Source organism: Ascidia mentula, chromosome 1 (genome assembly GCF_947561715.1).
Source record: "Ascidia mentula chromosome 1, kaAscMent1.1, whole genome shotgun sequence".
NCBI classification, from domain to species: Eukaryota; Metazoa; Chordata; class Ascidiacea; order Phlebobranchia; family Ascidiidae; genus Ascidia; species Ascidia mentula.
This window is the reverse complement of record NC_138566.1, coordinates 26,684,451-26,699,864: the sequence shown is the minus strand read 5'-3', so window position 1 is coordinate 26,699,864 and position 15,414 is coordinate 26,684,451. Positions and strand designations below refer to the sequence as shown.

The window sequence follows — 15,414 nt, the reverse complement described above, 5'->3', positions numbered from 1 at the left end:
TAAAAACAAACTTCGACGTACTTCAATAGTACTTTAACCAGGAAACCTAAATGTTTGTAATCCATTATGTTTTTGTCCGATCTACTCCAACAACGGGATGTTCATCTCGTTAATAAACATTACGCCGGCATTGTGCAGAAGACAAATATTAACAAAATCGGTTCTGTTGGTGCCTGGCAGAGCTGTTTGCTTTTTAAAGTCATGAATTCAGCAGTAGCTGCACAAGGTACCGATATAGTTAACCCACAATCCGCCTCAACTGTCAGATCTATGGCGGATTCTGTGGAAATATTCGGAAATAATGACCAGCAACCTTCCGCAGCTACCACTGTGCAAGACAACAATCAACAACTTCTATTTGATTACGGGGATTATGACGTAACAGACGACACTCATTTGGCTGATGGAAGCGCTGGAGGTTTGCAAATTTTGTAGTGTTTTAATGAAAATCAGCATTATCTGCTTATTTTCCTCGTAAACAGGGTTCTTTTCGGCCGGTCGCGAGTATGAGAGTGTGTATGTCAACCACAAATACACCGATAAAGAACGACAGGAACTTTTAAAGTGAGTGTTTTGGTAAAACGGTTCTTGTGGTAGCTATTGTACGCCGTGCAATGTTAATTTTAACTGAATTGTTGCAACTTTTCAAAAAGCATCTGCTGATTTATTGCTGATTTTAAAGGTACGACAGTTTGGACTATTTGCCTCCCTGGAGTGACGCATACAAGTCATGGATACGGAAGCAACCTCAAAGGTACATGGGGTTAAACGTAACATTTGTTTGCAATAAACTTCGCGCACCACCTTTTGCCCGAAACCTGTTTATGGTCGCCACTAACCTTGTTAGGATAATTTTAACAAATACAGGCTACAATGCAGAGTATTCTATACTGACTGATATTCTTGTCATATCTTCGCCAAACAGAAACACAACCTTGAATTTATGCTGGATCTTCAATGTCAATTACCTTTTGTATGTTATCAATGCATTTATCCCCTGTGGAATATGTTGTTTGTTGTTACACCCGCAACATACCGAGTTCACTTTCTTTGCACCTATTTAGGTTAGATTGGGACAGATGGGTGATGATGGGAATGATCGGTCTGGCCGTTGGGCTGATTGGATTTTTATTGCATCAATTCATTGACCTCATTTCCGACACGAAATGGAGTTACGCAACCTTCTATCTTGAGGTATAATTTTATTACCATCCCTGGTTTCGAACTCAGGATATCCTGTCCATGAATCCCGACCCGGTTTTCCACTTGGTGTATTGGGTCAGGCGTCTTGACTAATTTTTCTACGTATGTTATATTGGTTGTTCCATACAACGATATGTTAATGACAAGTTTAAATGCTTTAGGGCTTTATACGTTGTTGTATTCTAAGGACGGATTGGGAGTAGCTTGGATTTTCGCGGTTGGATACAGTTTGATTTTTCTGATGGCTTCTTCTGTACTGGTTGTGGTAAGCGGTGTTTGTTTTTGTGATTCTGGTGTTTGTCCATGATTTGGAGATCGAGGATTAAATTTGCACCGAGTTTTCAGTGCATCAGGAAATGATCTTGCCAGCTTTTATCACGTTTTATAAAATTTTAACAAAAAACTTGTATGTAGGTCCACGTGGCTCATACAATACCATGCAAGATTCGTTGCACTTATAACGAGTCACGCTTTACACATTCATTCAGATTTCAGTACAAACCTATAATTTTATATCTCCTATAGCACGAAAATAACTTATTTCGCACTACCTTTAGTGGTACCGCCCCTCGGCTGGAGGTTCAGGAATCCCAGAACTCATCGGATTTTTAAATGGAACAATTGTTCGTCACATCTTCAACATTCGCACGATGGTTGTGAAGTTCGTGTCTTGTATATTTTCGGTAGGGTCGGGAATGCCTGTGGGTCCAGAGGGTCCCATGATACACTTGGGGTAAGGCTTGCTGCTGTAATTATGTGTGCGCAAACCTTTAAAGAAGAAATAATGTGCATTTTGATAAAAGAGTTTGGTGCTTTTGCAACTACGGTTCGGCTTAAACCAACAAATTACAGTTTCACATTGGAGGTTTTTCAAATCATGACGAATTTGAATTGTTGGTTTAAAGCTCTTCGTTGCAATCAATCGTTCCCTATATTATGACGAAACAAATGTTTAATTTTAAAACATTTTTAGGGGTCTGGTGGGGGCCGGCCTGAGTCAGTTTAAGTCGGATTCGTTCGGAATTCATCCAAAATATTTCCAGCGGTTTCGCAACTCTGAAGACAGGTTTGGAATATTTAAGAAACTTTCCAGCTTGTATTGAATAATGGAGAATGTATATTTAGAACTTAAACGAATATTTATTGTTAAATTATTAAAGAAATAACACAGTTTAATAGTCATAAATATTGGGGCTTTTTTTCTTCTCCAGGAGGAACTTTATCTCCGCCGGAGCGGCCGCAGGAGTGTCCTCCGCGTTTGGAGCTCCCGTTGGTGGACTCCTCTTCTCCATGGAGGAAGTGTCCTCCTTCTGGAACATGAAGTTGTCATGGCAAACATTCTTTTGCTGCATGGTATCAACCTTTACCACGGATCTCTTCAACTCAGCTTTTAAGGGTTTTCAATATCAGGGAAGTTTTGGACTTTTCAAAGCTGAAACCAACGTCATGTTCCAGGTGGGTATAAGTATTTATCACTGATCCTGTCAGGCATATTGTCAGTATGCTACAAAACTTAACGGGAGAAACACAAGTGTTTAACTTTCAAACTGATCACTATATTCGATTAAGGGTAACTACGTATTATGGAATTTTACCCAAAAAAAGTTAATATGTATCCACAATTGGTTGGTGCGGCTATTGCGAGAGGGAGGGGTGCTGCTCCCCAGGGCCCATGGGCGTGATCCAATCTCCCAATGCGTTCTACAAACAGCTTTTTTCTTTCAATGGGTTAGGGTTAGGGTTGTCAATTCATTTCCGTAGTTTGTAATTGTCTCCTCTTCCTCCGCGAAGGTGAACACAGATCTTGCCAGCAACATCCTCGCCTTCATCCCGAGTATCATCCTCGGATGTATCGGAGGACTCCTTGGATCCCTCTTCGTCTTCCTTAATGTAAAGATCGCCAGGAGCAGGAGGACGATCCTGAGCAGAGTGAAGTCGGATCGAACGCGAAACATCATCAGATTCATCGAACCCTGCATCATCATGGTGACGTCACAATTACGTTTGTTTGTTTGTTTCGGAATGTATTACATTTCCAATCGTCTTTACCTGATGCTTTAGCCTAAGTTAAATGATTTGGAAACTTACGCTATATTTTCTTTATTTCAGATTATTACAGCTACAGTGTCAGTTCTTCTACCGGCGGCGTTTAATTGTTCCCAGTACGAGTGTTACGATGACGGAACCATCACAGTTGGTGACAAGTAAGAAAGCTCCAATATTTTCCATTCATTTTTAGAACCGTTTTTCTTCAGTATCTGTGTCCATTATTTACGAATGGTTAAATCATAACGTGATAACCTTCGGAAGTAACGCGTTTTTAAAGTACTAAAGACTAGTACACGTGAAACCTTACAATGAAAGTATATTCTTGTAGCCCTGAGTGTTTGAACGTGACGATTCCTGACTACTGGCCACCTCGTACTGAGGATAACGTTGAACGGTACACGTGTGCTGAAGGTGTGACGTGGACTACGTCACAAGGCATCATGCTCAACAACAAAACTTATAACCAAGGTTAGACGACTTTGCTGCTGTCTAGTGATAATATATTGTATGCAGTAAGTAAGCAAATGACAATGTTTGAGGCTGTTTCAGTGGCAAATAACTTCTGCCATTTACCCATTGATGTCAGTATTTTCGGTTAGATTTTTACATGTCATTTGTACTTCGACTATACACAATGACTGTTGTTTTAATCTTGTACTTTATAACATAGTTTGTTATAAGCCACTGACTCCAGTTTAACTTAAAAAAACTGAATTTCGCAAACAAAAAAGACGACTTAATCAGCAGACAACAATTTTTTACCACCTGTACATTCTGCAGCCGCTACTTTATTCTTCGTCACTGGAGAACAAGCGATCAAACATCTTTTCTCCAACGGAACTCATCGTCAGTTTGATATCAGCGTTCTTATAACAGTCTTAATCTTCTACTATCTGTTGGCTTGCTGGGCCGCAGGAACGTCGATATCCAGTGGTCTCGTTGTTCCCATGCTGTAAGTGCAGAACATGTTTCTATTCACAGTTTAGTTAGAACGAGGCTTTTTTGTCTTATTATCCAAATTCTAGATTGTTTTTCTGTATATGTTACGCGTTTGGTGTGCTTGTGCTTGTGAATGCAATCTATATATCAGTATTTTATAAGCTTAGAAACTAAATTCTCACAATTCATCAACGTTTGAAAATTCCCCTCTTGCAAATACTAAATTCTTCCCTGGTGGGAAATTCCCCCGCTTAAGAACCCCTGTTGCAGCATAAAACAGTGGCATGGCTTCCTACTAAAATTTTCCACTTCTCACAGCTTTATTGGTGGTTTGTATGGTCGTATTATCGGCCAGGCTATGGTCAGTTGGTTCGGAATACACGCACCAGAGGAAGAACCGTTCTGGGCATGGATTGATCCGGGAGCTATGGCTCTTATTGGTGCAGCATCTTTCTTTGGGGGAGTATCCCGTTTAACTATGTCACTCACCGTCATAATGGTAAGTTGTTACGTCACTGTGACTGGGATAATGATAGTGAACGTGTCAACCTTTTCTTGCACATGCTCAGTTACTTTTGTCAAACATTTTTATCAGGTCGAAATCACCAACGACATCAGCTTTCTTCTCCCCATTATGTCGGCCATTATGACGTCAAAATGGGTTGGCGATTACTTCACTCACCCCCTTTATCACGCTCTTCTAGAATTCAAGTGCATTCCATTCCTGGATTCGGAACCGGTCGTTTACCAAAAAGACAAACATCTGTAAGAAATATCATTGTGTACGAATACTGTTTAATGGTTTTGGAACAGGGTTTTTCATCTGGGGTCCATGAACCCCTAAAGGTGCACAGTGACCTATCGAGGGGGGTTACATGGGACTTTCCCAAACAACAACACTTAGAGTGGTTAATTTTGTGTAGGGGACAACACAAAAAGTCTTCAAGTTTTTATAGCTAATGTTGGTTCCACTGAGTTTGTCCAAACGAGTTGAGAAACTCTGTGTGAGTTTGTGACTCGTTTGACTCGAAAGTGATGACGGGTTTTCGTATCATTAGTTTTTATACAACGTCACTACTACTACGTACATTAACATTACTGACAGGTGTAATTAAAATTACGTCACCCTTAACAGCCTTAACCTGGAACTCTACCAAGCCAGTGACGTCATGACCTCCCCGGTACACACCCTCAACCCGTGTGAAGATATCGGAAAGTTGGCGAAACTCCTTCTTACAACCACGCACGGGGGATTTCCCATAATGAAGAAGACTGAAGGCGGTCACGTGTTCTGCGGCATCATCACGAGGTAACTTTGGGTCAAAACAATTTAACCATCGGCATTCTTACATAAAACTATCTACCTCAAAAATGCATTTAACGCATATCCTTATGACGTCATAATATAATGTCTTTAAATGCTGAGAGCGCCCCAATAAATTTCTACATTTTAATAATAACATTTTTTTACTCTTAAATTATTTAGTTTTTTATGATTGCCAATGAACAACAAAGTAGAATTTATTTCCAGGCTCGAGCTTTGCATGTTGTTACTACAGGAGGAAATCTTCACAGATGAACCTGAAGAGGTTGGAAAAGTTGAGGTTCTTGACTATCAGAAGGTAGGTTGGACTGCAGATAAACAAGCAAAGATTTATATCATACGAACTATTCATCGTTTTGGACAGGGCAATGTAAAACGTGTAAAAGTGATGATTGTTTTGTTGATTTTCGTTGGCAGATTCACGTTGATCGGTTGATTGACAGCAGGAAGACCTACGAGAAGATTCGGAAAGTTCTGGAAATGTCGGAAGTCGTCAACAAGTTTTTATACCTGGTGTGTTGTGTTTACTTTAACTCGATAATACAAGAGGCTTCGCGCAGAAAAATATATTTCATATTTAGTTTTGTGAAACCTCATTCAATAAAACCTAATTTACGACCAATCATTGCAATATTACAAATAAATTTAGCACTCTCTGGGGAATTTTAAATTTTGACACACATAAGAAATGTGACGGAATTTTTGTGAAACATGGCTCCATTTTTTTCAGATGCCGTACGCGAACTGCTCATGCGTGACGCTTCCCAGTACATTTTCCCTTCATCGAACTTACATCATCTTTCGCACCTTGGGTTTAAGACACCTCCCCATTGTTGATGACCACAATCAAGTGGTCGGAATTATAACGAGGTTGGTGAATAAAAAAATACTTACTTCGTTTTGAACAAGTATGGTTTAAGAAAAGTATCATGCGACAGTCATATCAACGCAAATTTTTAATCTAAACTTATGAAAATCTAAGCAGAGGTGATGGAAATTGCCTAAATTTGTGACAAGATTGAGTTGAAACGTTTCTTTTTTACCTCGGTGTGTGACATTCTTGGACATGATGCCGTAATAATTGCTGAATATGTAAACACAAATGCAATTACGACGTAACTCATTTCTAAAATAAATGCAATTTCAGTTTCAAAAAATTACATTAAAATTGTTATCCTTTGTTTTGTGACATTGTTATCTTTTGTTTTTGTGACAATTCGACATTGTTCGTTCACAGAAAAGATTTGATGGGTTACAAGCTGGAAGAAAAACTTAACGAGAAAACTTTACACAGCCATCAAGAAGAGACTCAAGTTGAGGATGTGGATTCAAGGGCCTGAAAATTTGAATCAACTTGCTGTGGACCGGATGAGAGGAACGCTAAACAAAGAATGTCCGGGATTGATGAAATTGTAGTGTGTTGTGTTGGGCTTTACTAATTTGGATTGTTATTTGTGTCGAAATAGTGCTTTGTTGAAGCAAATTATTCCTGTATTTAGAAAGACAGCAAAAAAAGAAATATGAAATCAAGAAGTTGGTTAACGTTTCTATTGGTAATAATAAACTGGTATTTTATGTTACGTGTTTCACATTTTGCCAATTTATACATGTATTAAGTTTGAGAATGTTTTTGTTTTTTCCGATTTCCGATTAAACAAGAGATTTTAAGTTTACTAATACTGTTTTAAAGGCATGAATATTCCTACAAATTTCACTGAAAAATTTTTAAATTGCGGTAAATTTAATCCTAAACGAAAACATAAATTTCAAGGTCGGCAAACCAGTCAGTAGAGGACGCTATGCTATGCTCCATTCAGGGATTTCCCCTTTTAGCGTCAAACATTTCTTGGTCGGATGAGAGGTGTGTATTAAGTCATTCTTTCAAACTTGTTGTTTCTGTTTGCAAATAGCAAAGATTATTGTTAATTACGATTTCGTGTGAAATATTTGTCACCAATAGATTTATTTTCGGATATGAATTGAAACAAAATAGATTTGTTGCAATAAAACCTGGGCATGTTTGCCGCAAGGACATTATGCAGAAGCAGACCCACTGCTGCCAAATTTTCGCTTTCTTCGCAATCGCATGGCAAAGGTAAAGGTTGTGTTGTGAATGTCAATAAATAAGGCAATGTAAATTTTAAATACCCTTCATGGTTTTAAACAGTTACATTGAAAATGCGTGTTGTGATCAAAAATAAAGTTTCGATAATTTTAACAGAAAGCAATTGATCATTTTTAATTCATAATTGTGAAAAAAGGTTGTTTTTGGTTTCAGACAAACTGGTTAAACTGAGACAGAACATTCACGTCAATGATATGACCATAAAGGCAAGGCAGATTGTGAAATGGCTTGATAAAGATCTTGGCGTCACAGTTCAATTATTGCCCAATAGAAAGGCTCCTGATAATTATGTGCGTAAATATTTTTTGTGTTTACGTATTTCTTGTGTTAACAAGTTTGTAAGATTTTCATCATACAAAGACAATTCCTCAATACAAACAAAATACCCAATGCAATAGTCGAAAATCTAATGATACAGACATTTTTATTGTTGTACTACAATCATTTTCAGTGTAAAATGCAGGTGTAATGTGTTTCAATTATCCATTAACAAACCATCAGTTATATTGACACAAGTTGTATTTTGTGCTTGTTATATTGTATCTGACACAAATCAGTATGGTTGAGTTTTAATTATTTGCCTTGCAGGAAAAACTTGAATCCTTACTGATGAGCTGCCTTAAAGAATGTTCTGCAGAATGTGACTTTGATATTGACATGAAATCATCAGCAAAACAGGGACCATTTATATTGAGCAAAATTGAAAAAAAAACATCGTAGTGAATTCCCTGAGTATTCTTTTGTTAAACCATTTCATGGAATCACTGCAGTTAGTTTTGGTCGTCCATGTGTTTGATGCTGTTTACATTATATATGCACCTCCTTTTGATGTCAAAAGTTTTTCTTGAAGTGTTTGTGGAAAAATTGTTCTCCCTCCAAGTCTGCACTGTAGCACTGATACCTTTACTGCAGCGGTTATCAATTTTTTTATAATATTTAATTTGCCTTGACCCAAAAAAATTGTTAATTTGTTTTTTTGGTAACAAATCCAAATATGTATTTTGATCTTTGCAACTCCCTGAAATCAATCAAAAGTGTGCAAATGCTGTAAAAGCAACGTTGCCCAACAAACACCTAACCTCCACTTAAGCAAAGGAAAATCAACACGAAGAAAGACCAATTGCTAAATTATTTTTATTTGTACATTTTCAATTGCTACACTCACCAACAGCAGAAAGTCAAACACTAATGCAATTTTTGCAAACACAATATTAACTTTCTCACAGCACTAAAAGCAGCACGACAAGGGCGCACACTATTTTTGTCACAAAACAGCAGACTTCTATTGCTTGAAATAGTAACAATGGTCACATTTAAACAATGCAAAAGCATTTTGCACAATTAATGTTTTAATTTAGCACAGTTAACACTACACAGCATTCATTTGGTTCATGAGGTAATTAAAACACAAAATTTACAGAAAAATCACAATGATTGATTGAAACAAAGGTGTTCAAAAGACAGCGATCACAATTACACTATAATAAGTTTTTTACTCAAACAAAGGTTTGGAACATTTAGTCTAAAACATAGTCCAAATAAAATAATGACCACTTTTGGTCTTAAAAATGTGCTACATTGGTTGTGTTGACACTAAAATGTAATCGAGAAGTAAATTTCAGCACCTCTTGGAGAGTAGAAAAATAACAAAATAGTTTAAACCATTGCAACAGCTTTCTTTAACGAGTGTTGAAAAAGCAACTTGGCACAATTAAACATTTGATAGGACTGAGCGTCTTTAAACTTGACAGTGAAGTTAAAAACGAGTATTTCATCAAACGAGGGTGGAATTTCCACAAAGATTAGGTAAAAATAATTAAAACAACAATGAGTCAAAATTGATCAATTTTAAAACAAACTGTGCTAGTTGCTCATTGTGTGGGAATGGTTTTAACTCAAGAAACCTTCATTTCAGGTTAAAATTTGCATGAAGTTGTTACTTAAGAAAACTTTTAAAACATGAACATTTCATCTTTCTGATTTTTTGCGTGTTCTTCAGCTTTTTGCCTCGACTGCAACTTGGTTTTTATTTTACGTTTTTCCGACATGAATGTTATCACCATTCCACAGAAAAGTGGTACAAAGGAGACGACCAGAAGGTAAAAGGAAAAACCAAAATCAGATCTAATGACTTCGTAGGTCTGAAAACAAATAATTGACGTGCATTAACTTTGTCAACGAAAGATTAAAAAACTAATGAAAACAATTGTATTTCAAGGTCAAAGTTCATTAAACACCGTAAATTTTTATTATAGGTTCTTAACTCTTGGTTTGGTTGCATACACTGGTTTTGGGGTAATTAGAAAATAGATTGTAACTTACAGATGGCTGTGGAACTGATTTCTCTGCTTCAGTAAACTTGAACCCAATGTAAACAAACATGGAAATAAGCACGAACAATGCTAAGAAAAAGTATCAAAAATACCTTTACAACGGCCTGATATTAATTTCTAATGTTTAAACTTTAAACCACAAAAAAAATTCAAACATTTATTTTTGCTGCATAAGAGTACAATCTAATTTAAACCATTTTTTAGACACATCAAGTTTTTTTTCAGAAATAAAGGCATAAATCAAATGAAAATTGATCTAAAAAAACTAAATTTAAATTAGCAATATAAGTATTTTATTTGAACTTACTGTGGGATCAGCAAGATCAATAAATTACAAATATCATGTAATTACCTGAGAGACCCAGATACAGCAACAAACCAATCGGGCCAGCATATGTTTCATACGGTTTACCAACCACATTGTACGCAGACACTGCCAAAGCAATCAACAGAAAAACAAGACCCAATGAGCAGAAAACAATTGTGACATAGAGAAGTATTACAACAGGCAGGTTGTCCACCTCACCATCAAATACTAAAAGACAGACATTGGGTTACGAAAATCTTAAAAAATAATTGTTTTCAATCAAGAACAATCTATTATGTCACATATAAATAACTAAAGTGCAGTTTGTTACTTACTGCTATAATATTTATTATTTTCATTGGGGTTTATACATCTAACACCCTGCAGCCCAACACCATCAATGATATCGTCTTTCCCATTAAACAATCCCAACACTCGAAATCCTTGGCATCCATCACTAAAAATGACAAACACTTAGTTAGTAATCTGTACATAAAGTCAAGTTTTTTTGCAAGAAATCTGTGCATAAAGTCAAGTTTTTGTAAGTAATCTGTACATTAAGTCAAGTTGACACAGGATGGTACAACAGGATAATTGTTAATGTATTTTACAACCCTGTATGGTTAAACTTGTTCCTGGTCCACTCAATTGTTCCCATTGAAGCAGAGATCAATGAAATAGCCACAACGCTACAGACAACCACACCGATTGCAAAATTAGTCTTCATTTTTTTACTTCACCAATTTAATTTCTTATAATTCTAAAATATTTGTTTCCCTTTGAAAAAGAAAATAATTTAAAACTCTCCTGCTGGTGGGATTGTTCACACACAATACACAATTATAAAAAGCCACAAAATAGAAGTCATTAGGTTGGCATTGACATATAATTTAAACAAACCTTCACTGGGTGTATTTGCAAAAATGTTGTTGGGGTCATTAGTGTTAGACTACTTGGATTAACATTTTTTTTAAGTGCAACTATACCATGTGGACACAGTACTGACATCAAATATTAAAAATAGTTGCAATTAAATGCAAATATTACATGTGGAAGGCACAGAATGAACAACACAGTTCAGCACTAATTCAATACAAACTGATAATGGTCCAGTATAACAAAACCTTCAAAATGCAACTGAACAGTTGAGTTTTTGGTTAGGTGGCACCACATGGGATGGATTTGATTGAGAGGCAATTAAACACAAATATAGAAAAGTCACAAAATGAATGCACAGGTAAACAGTGACAGCGGTCTTAATTACATTATATTGCACACTTGTACTCATTGCATTTGTCAGTTTGAAAATAGAACTAAAAAACATAGGTAGTGGTTTGCAACAGGTAACACCAGTAAACACAACATATAAATAACACATGTTAACCAGTCAGGTACTCTTTGGGGTTGTTGAAGTTTAAAGGTAAAAGTTTCCACCAAATTATGCAACAAACAGTGATCTATCAAACTACTAACTAACATCTTACTGCCTGCTTTAGTTTTCATCAAAGCAATAAAAATTACACAATTATAGGAATTCACCAAATTGTTATTTTAGTTATTAAACCTAAACACCAATTTTCTAATACATATAAACATTTATTGGATTGTTTTTTCTTGGTGCATTATCTGTTTTGGGTTTATTCTTCATGGCTACAGAAGAAGAGACAATTCCAATGATAAGTAGTCCAATAGAGCCAACCAAAAGATAAAATGAGAAACCAAAATCAGATCTGATTATCTTGTAAGTCTGAAAAGCAAATACTTTGGCCATGACAACCAAAAACGAAGTGAAAATAAAACAGAAACAATATTTTTTTTTCATAAGAATATGTATTTAATTCCTTCAAATTAATGGTAGTGACTAAGTGGTTCTGGTCGTTGTTAGGTTTCCAGGGAAGTCCCCTAACAATTGAAAACTAAAAAAATTAATTGTGTAAGCTGTAGACAGATGGCCACTTTTTCGATCTAAAAGGTCTCAGCAGCTGTTATGACCAGCTCCACTTTGCTTAAAAAAATTAAGTTTTCTAGAAAAAAATATGTATGCAAATGATAAATTTTAAATATTATTTTCAATTTAGTGTTAAAATTTGAAATGTCACAACTTACAGATGGCTGTGGAACAGATTTCTCTGCATCGTTAAATTTGAACGAAATGTAAACAACCATGGCAACAAGTGTGGATGACGCTAAAAAACAAATATTTGTTTTAATTTTGGATTACACCACTATGCATTGCTGAAGTAACATTTATAAATTCATGACATACAACTTTTGCCCCTGGAGATCGAAACTATGTGATTTTTTTCTTTTTTTGGTTAAGACAAGAGCAAATTATTTACTTTGCTGATGAATGAAATAAAATGAAGGTTGGTTGGGCAGGAAAAGATCCAAAGTAATTTTATTACTTAACTATTAATCTAGGTAGCCAGTGTCTAAAAAAATCTAATGGTAAAATGTAAATTCAACAACTAGTTCTGAAAATAGTTTGATGTGATGTTGTTTCCAGTAAGAATTAAAACATTTCAACATGTTGTTTCCTTATTTGCAGAACCAGACATTGTTACAGCAATGTTTGCACAAATGAAATAAATTAAAAATTAACCAAGTTCATGGAATGATATGCAGGTTACTAATGTCTCAGTATCCCTATCGTTCTCTTTTACTTTGGAAGAAATCGCTAGGCAATATTTTTGTAAACAAAGAGAAATAAATGGGTGTTCGCTTTTTCATAAAATCAAACATAATTTATTTTGCATGTGGTGTTCCCCCATTGTTGCTCTTTGCCTATACGCATACGCTAATGGTAATTTCTTTGCTACATTTTGCAACAAATGTAATTAGTTTTACACTAAGGAAACTGTATGGTACCACTAGAACAACATAACTACTGAAAAAAGTCACTTAATCCTTAAAATAACAAAAAAGGCACTTGTTTGGAAACATGGGCAGGTTTAAGCATGACACATTTTTTAGACGAACAAAAAAATTCCCTGGTTTTCACAGGGAAAAAAATTCCAATTGTGCTTATTTAACTACCAAAATAGACATAAATACTAAACCTTTTAACCCCCTGGATATGCCTATGATGACAGTACTTGGTTTTGTTGCTGTTATAGTCTATGTATTAATGACAATTCCTACAAACATATAAAGTTAACTACAAGAGTTTACTGTCCAGCAATGCTAAAAGTCAACCAACCTGCACAAGATCCCAAAACAAGTAAAAGGAGCATGAACTTCCAATAAGCTCTGGCATATCTTCTCCTAGGTCTTGTTGGGTACAAAATAATGATGGATGACATGGGCACGCTTATCAATGCAAAGACAAAAGCCAATGAACAGAATGTAATTGTCAAATAAAGCAGCGTTGGATAGGGCAGGTTGTCTGCATTACTGTCGAACACTAAAAATAATGTAAAACAAGTCGCCATAGATTATAAGGAAACAAATTCTATTGTTTTAGTGAAATTGTCATGAAAGGGAGCAGGAATCCACTGGTTGACAGAAGAATCAATCTTTTATATATTAGTTTAAAATATCTTTATTTATTTTAAATATGCACAGTAGAATGGTATTGTCAGTTTCAGTCCAAAAAAATAGGCAAAATTATTTTATTGTTTGTAGATAAATCATTCAATTACTGTTTACAGTTATTGTTTGTAGAGTTTTTGATAAACAGTATCAAGTAGGCCAAACGGCATCGTTTTTTGCCTTTTTTCATTCCTAGTGTTCGATGCGGCACTAATGTTTGACACAGGCGATGAACAAACAAATGCTATTGTTATCAACCAAAGTCTATGAATCAAATTACTAATGTACAAAAAATTAATTTGAGAATGTTAATGTCAATACAATCCCAACCGCAAATAATTATTTGGGAAGAAATTTTTATTTGGAGTCATTACTATTCAACAGTATTTAACAGTTTTATGTATATAACGTTTAAAATTGATCACATTCATGAAGCAATGACGTATCAAAGGGGTCCACCCTTTTCAAAAACCACGTAAAACTAGCATCTTCTATAACGTTTTGCTAAAAAACGAACACATTGCATTGTTACCAAACAAGTGCTATTTTTCATTGTAATTGAGCCAGAGGGGTAAAGAGGACATTGCATGCAAAGGTAAAACCTGTAATCAAAACCAGTATAATTTATAGTCGGGTTTTGTTGAATACAATGTTTTAATTAAAAATACGCCGTTTTAAAACTTTAAAAAAAAATTGTTCTTAATCTAGTTTGGTGAACAATTGTCACAGATAAATAACTAATGTGCAGTTTGTTACTTACTGCTAAAATATTTATTATCATTGGGGATTATACATCTAACACCCTGCAGCCCAACACCATCAATGAAATCGTCTTTCCCATTAAACAATCCCATCATTCGAAATCCTTGGCATCCATCACTAAAAATGACAAACATTTGTAAGTAATCTGTACATAAAGTCAAGTTTTTATAAGTAATCTGTACATAAATACAAGTTAACACACCATGGTACAACAGGATAATTGTTAATGTGTTTTACAACCCTGTATGGTTAAACTTGTTCCTGGTCCACTCAATTGTTCCCATTGAAGCACAGATCAATGAAACAGCCACAATGCTACAGACAAGAACACCGATTGCATATGTTTTCGTCATGCTTATTAGTTAATATAACAATCTACAAATTCCTGTTTGTAATGCAACACAAAGTTAATTATCAATATTGTTATAGCTGAAACAAATGACATTATTTTAATTTAAATTTTCCACATTTGAAGAAAAACTTGCACAGATAAACGCATTCTACTTTACACATAGTTTTACCTATTTTTGCATTTCAATTACATTTTACAAAAAGGATTCAATTTGTGTGCAGTAACCAGGCGAAAAAATAAATAAATTTCGACACAAATTGCACAAGAACCCAACCAAAATAAACACTGCCGCTACGCATGACCGAACGTCACGCCATAATTTTTCAGCCAGATTATTTTGTCCCAAAAAATTTTAATAAAGATTTCAACTGCAATGTTTTCGATCAACTTGTTTCGTTTTTGTTTTGCATAAACGCCCAACATGTAGATTTTAATGTCGGAGATTTCACGATAATACTGGGTAGTATATTGTTAGTTTCCGCAAGTGAT

The 15,414-nt window shown here is 35.4% G+C and overlaps 3 protein-coding genes across 5 annotated transcripts; 2 read left to right on the top strand and 1 right to left on the bottom strand.

Annotated features, from left to right (window-relative positions):
* The first annotated feature begins 270 nt into the window (after nucleotides 1-270).
* Nucleotides 271-6,941, top strand: LOC145899949 (chloride channel protein C-like). The gene is made up of 19 exons (XM_082988825.1): nucleotides 271-418; nucleotides 483-564; nucleotides 683-754; nucleotides 1,065-1,194; nucleotides 1,391-1,468; nucleotides 1,761-1,936; nucleotides 2,177-2,269; nucleotides 2,415-2,658; nucleotides 2,995-3,189; nucleotides 3,313-3,407; nucleotides 3,581-3,720; nucleotides 4,033-4,204; nucleotides 4,510-4,690; nucleotides 4,787-4,956; nucleotides 5,327-5,500; nucleotides 5,723-5,813; nucleotides 5,933-6,028; nucleotides 6,246-6,385; nucleotides 6,753-6,941. Exons 1-19 carry the CDS (start codon nucleotides 271-273, stop codon nucleotides 6,853-6,855), a joined length of 2,580 nt encoding a protein of 859 aa, XP_082844951.1. The 3' UTR covers nucleotides 6,856-6,941.
* Nucleotides 6,942-7,376: 435 nt separating this feature from the next.
* On the top strand, nucleotides 7,377-8,718 carry LOC145908226 (uncharacterized). The gene is made up of 3 exons (XM_082995461.1): nucleotides 7,377-7,610; nucleotides 7,794-7,930; nucleotides 8,229-8,718. Exons 1-3 carry the CDS (start codon nucleotides 7,532-7,534, stop codon nucleotides 8,358-8,360), a joined length of 348 nt encoding a protein of 115 aa, XP_082851587.1. The 5' UTR covers nucleotides 7,377-7,531; the 3' UTR covers nucleotides 8,361-8,718.
* Nucleotides 8,719-8,765: 47 nt separating this feature from the next.
* On the bottom strand, nucleotides 8,766-14,954 carry LOC145894212 (clarin-3-like). Of its 3 annotated transcripts, none has more exons than XM_082982726.1 (5): nucleotides 14,814-14,954; nucleotides 14,572-14,690; nucleotides 10,326-10,508; nucleotides 9,963-10,042; nucleotides 8,766-9,781 (listed from the first exon to the last, which is right to left on the bottom strand). In XM_082982726.1, the coding sequence occupies exons 1-5, from the start codon at nucleotides 14,924-14,926 to the stop codon at nucleotides 9,593-9,595; spliced, it is 684 nt and encodes a 227-aa protein (XP_082838852.1). In that variant the 5' UTR covers nucleotides 14,927-14,954; the 3' UTR covers nucleotides 8,766-9,592. The 3 variants fall into 3 exon arrangements, with proteins under 3 accessions (XP_082838852.1, XP_082838843.1, XP_082838861.1); XM_082982717.1 differs by lacking the exons at nucleotides 14,572-14,690; nucleotides 14,814-14,954 and adding exons at nucleotides 10,616-10,737; nucleotides 10,895-11,855; XM_082982735.1 differs by lacking the exons at nucleotides 8,766-9,781; nucleotides 9,963-10,042; nucleotides 10,326-10,508 and adding exons at nucleotides 11,855-12,027; nucleotides 12,387-12,466; nucleotides 13,480-13,683.
* Between the last annotated feature and the right edge of the window lie 460 nt (nucleotides 14,955-15,414).

Excerpts from the sequence above, each read along its gene's own strand:
- LOC145899949 (XM_082988825.1), top strand. The coding sequence starts at position 271 with ATGGCGGATTCTGTGGAAATATTCGGAAATAATGACCAGCAACCTTCC. Across the intron at positions 755-1,064 it reads ATACGGAAGCAACCTCAAAG|GTTAGATTGGGACAGATGGG; the intron begins GTACATGGGGTT and ends GCACCTATTTAG. Across the intron at positions 2,659-2,994 it reads AAACCAACGTCATGTTCCAG|GTGAACACAGATCTTGCCAG; the intron begins GTGGGTATAAGT and ends TCCTCCGCGAAG.
- LOC145908226 (XM_082995461.1), top strand. The coding sequence starts at position 7,532 with ATGTTTGCCGCAAGGACATTATGCAGAAGCAGACCCACTGCTGCCAAA. Across the intron at positions 7,611-7,793 it reads TTCGCAATCGCATGGCAAAG|ACAAACTGGTTAAACTGAGA; the intron begins GTAAAGGTTGTG and ends TTTTGGTTTCAG. Across the intron at positions 7,931-8,228 it reads GAAAGGCTCCTGATAATTAT|GAAAAACTTGAATCCTTACT; the intron begins GTGCGTAAATAT and ends TTTGCCTTGCAG.
- LOC145894212 (XM_082982717.1), bottom strand. The coding sequence starts at position 11,007 with ATGAAGACTAATTTTGCAATCGGTGTGGTTGTCTGTAGCGTTGTGGCT. Across the intron at positions 10,738-10,894 it reads AACAAGTTTAACCATACAGG|TGATGGATGCCAAGGATTTC; the intron begins GTTGTAAAATAC and ends TGTCATTTTTAG. Across the intron at positions 10,043-10,325 it reads GCTGTATCTGGGTCTCTCAG|CATTGTTCGTGCTTATTTCC; the intron begins GTAATTACATGA and ends ACTTTTTCTTAG.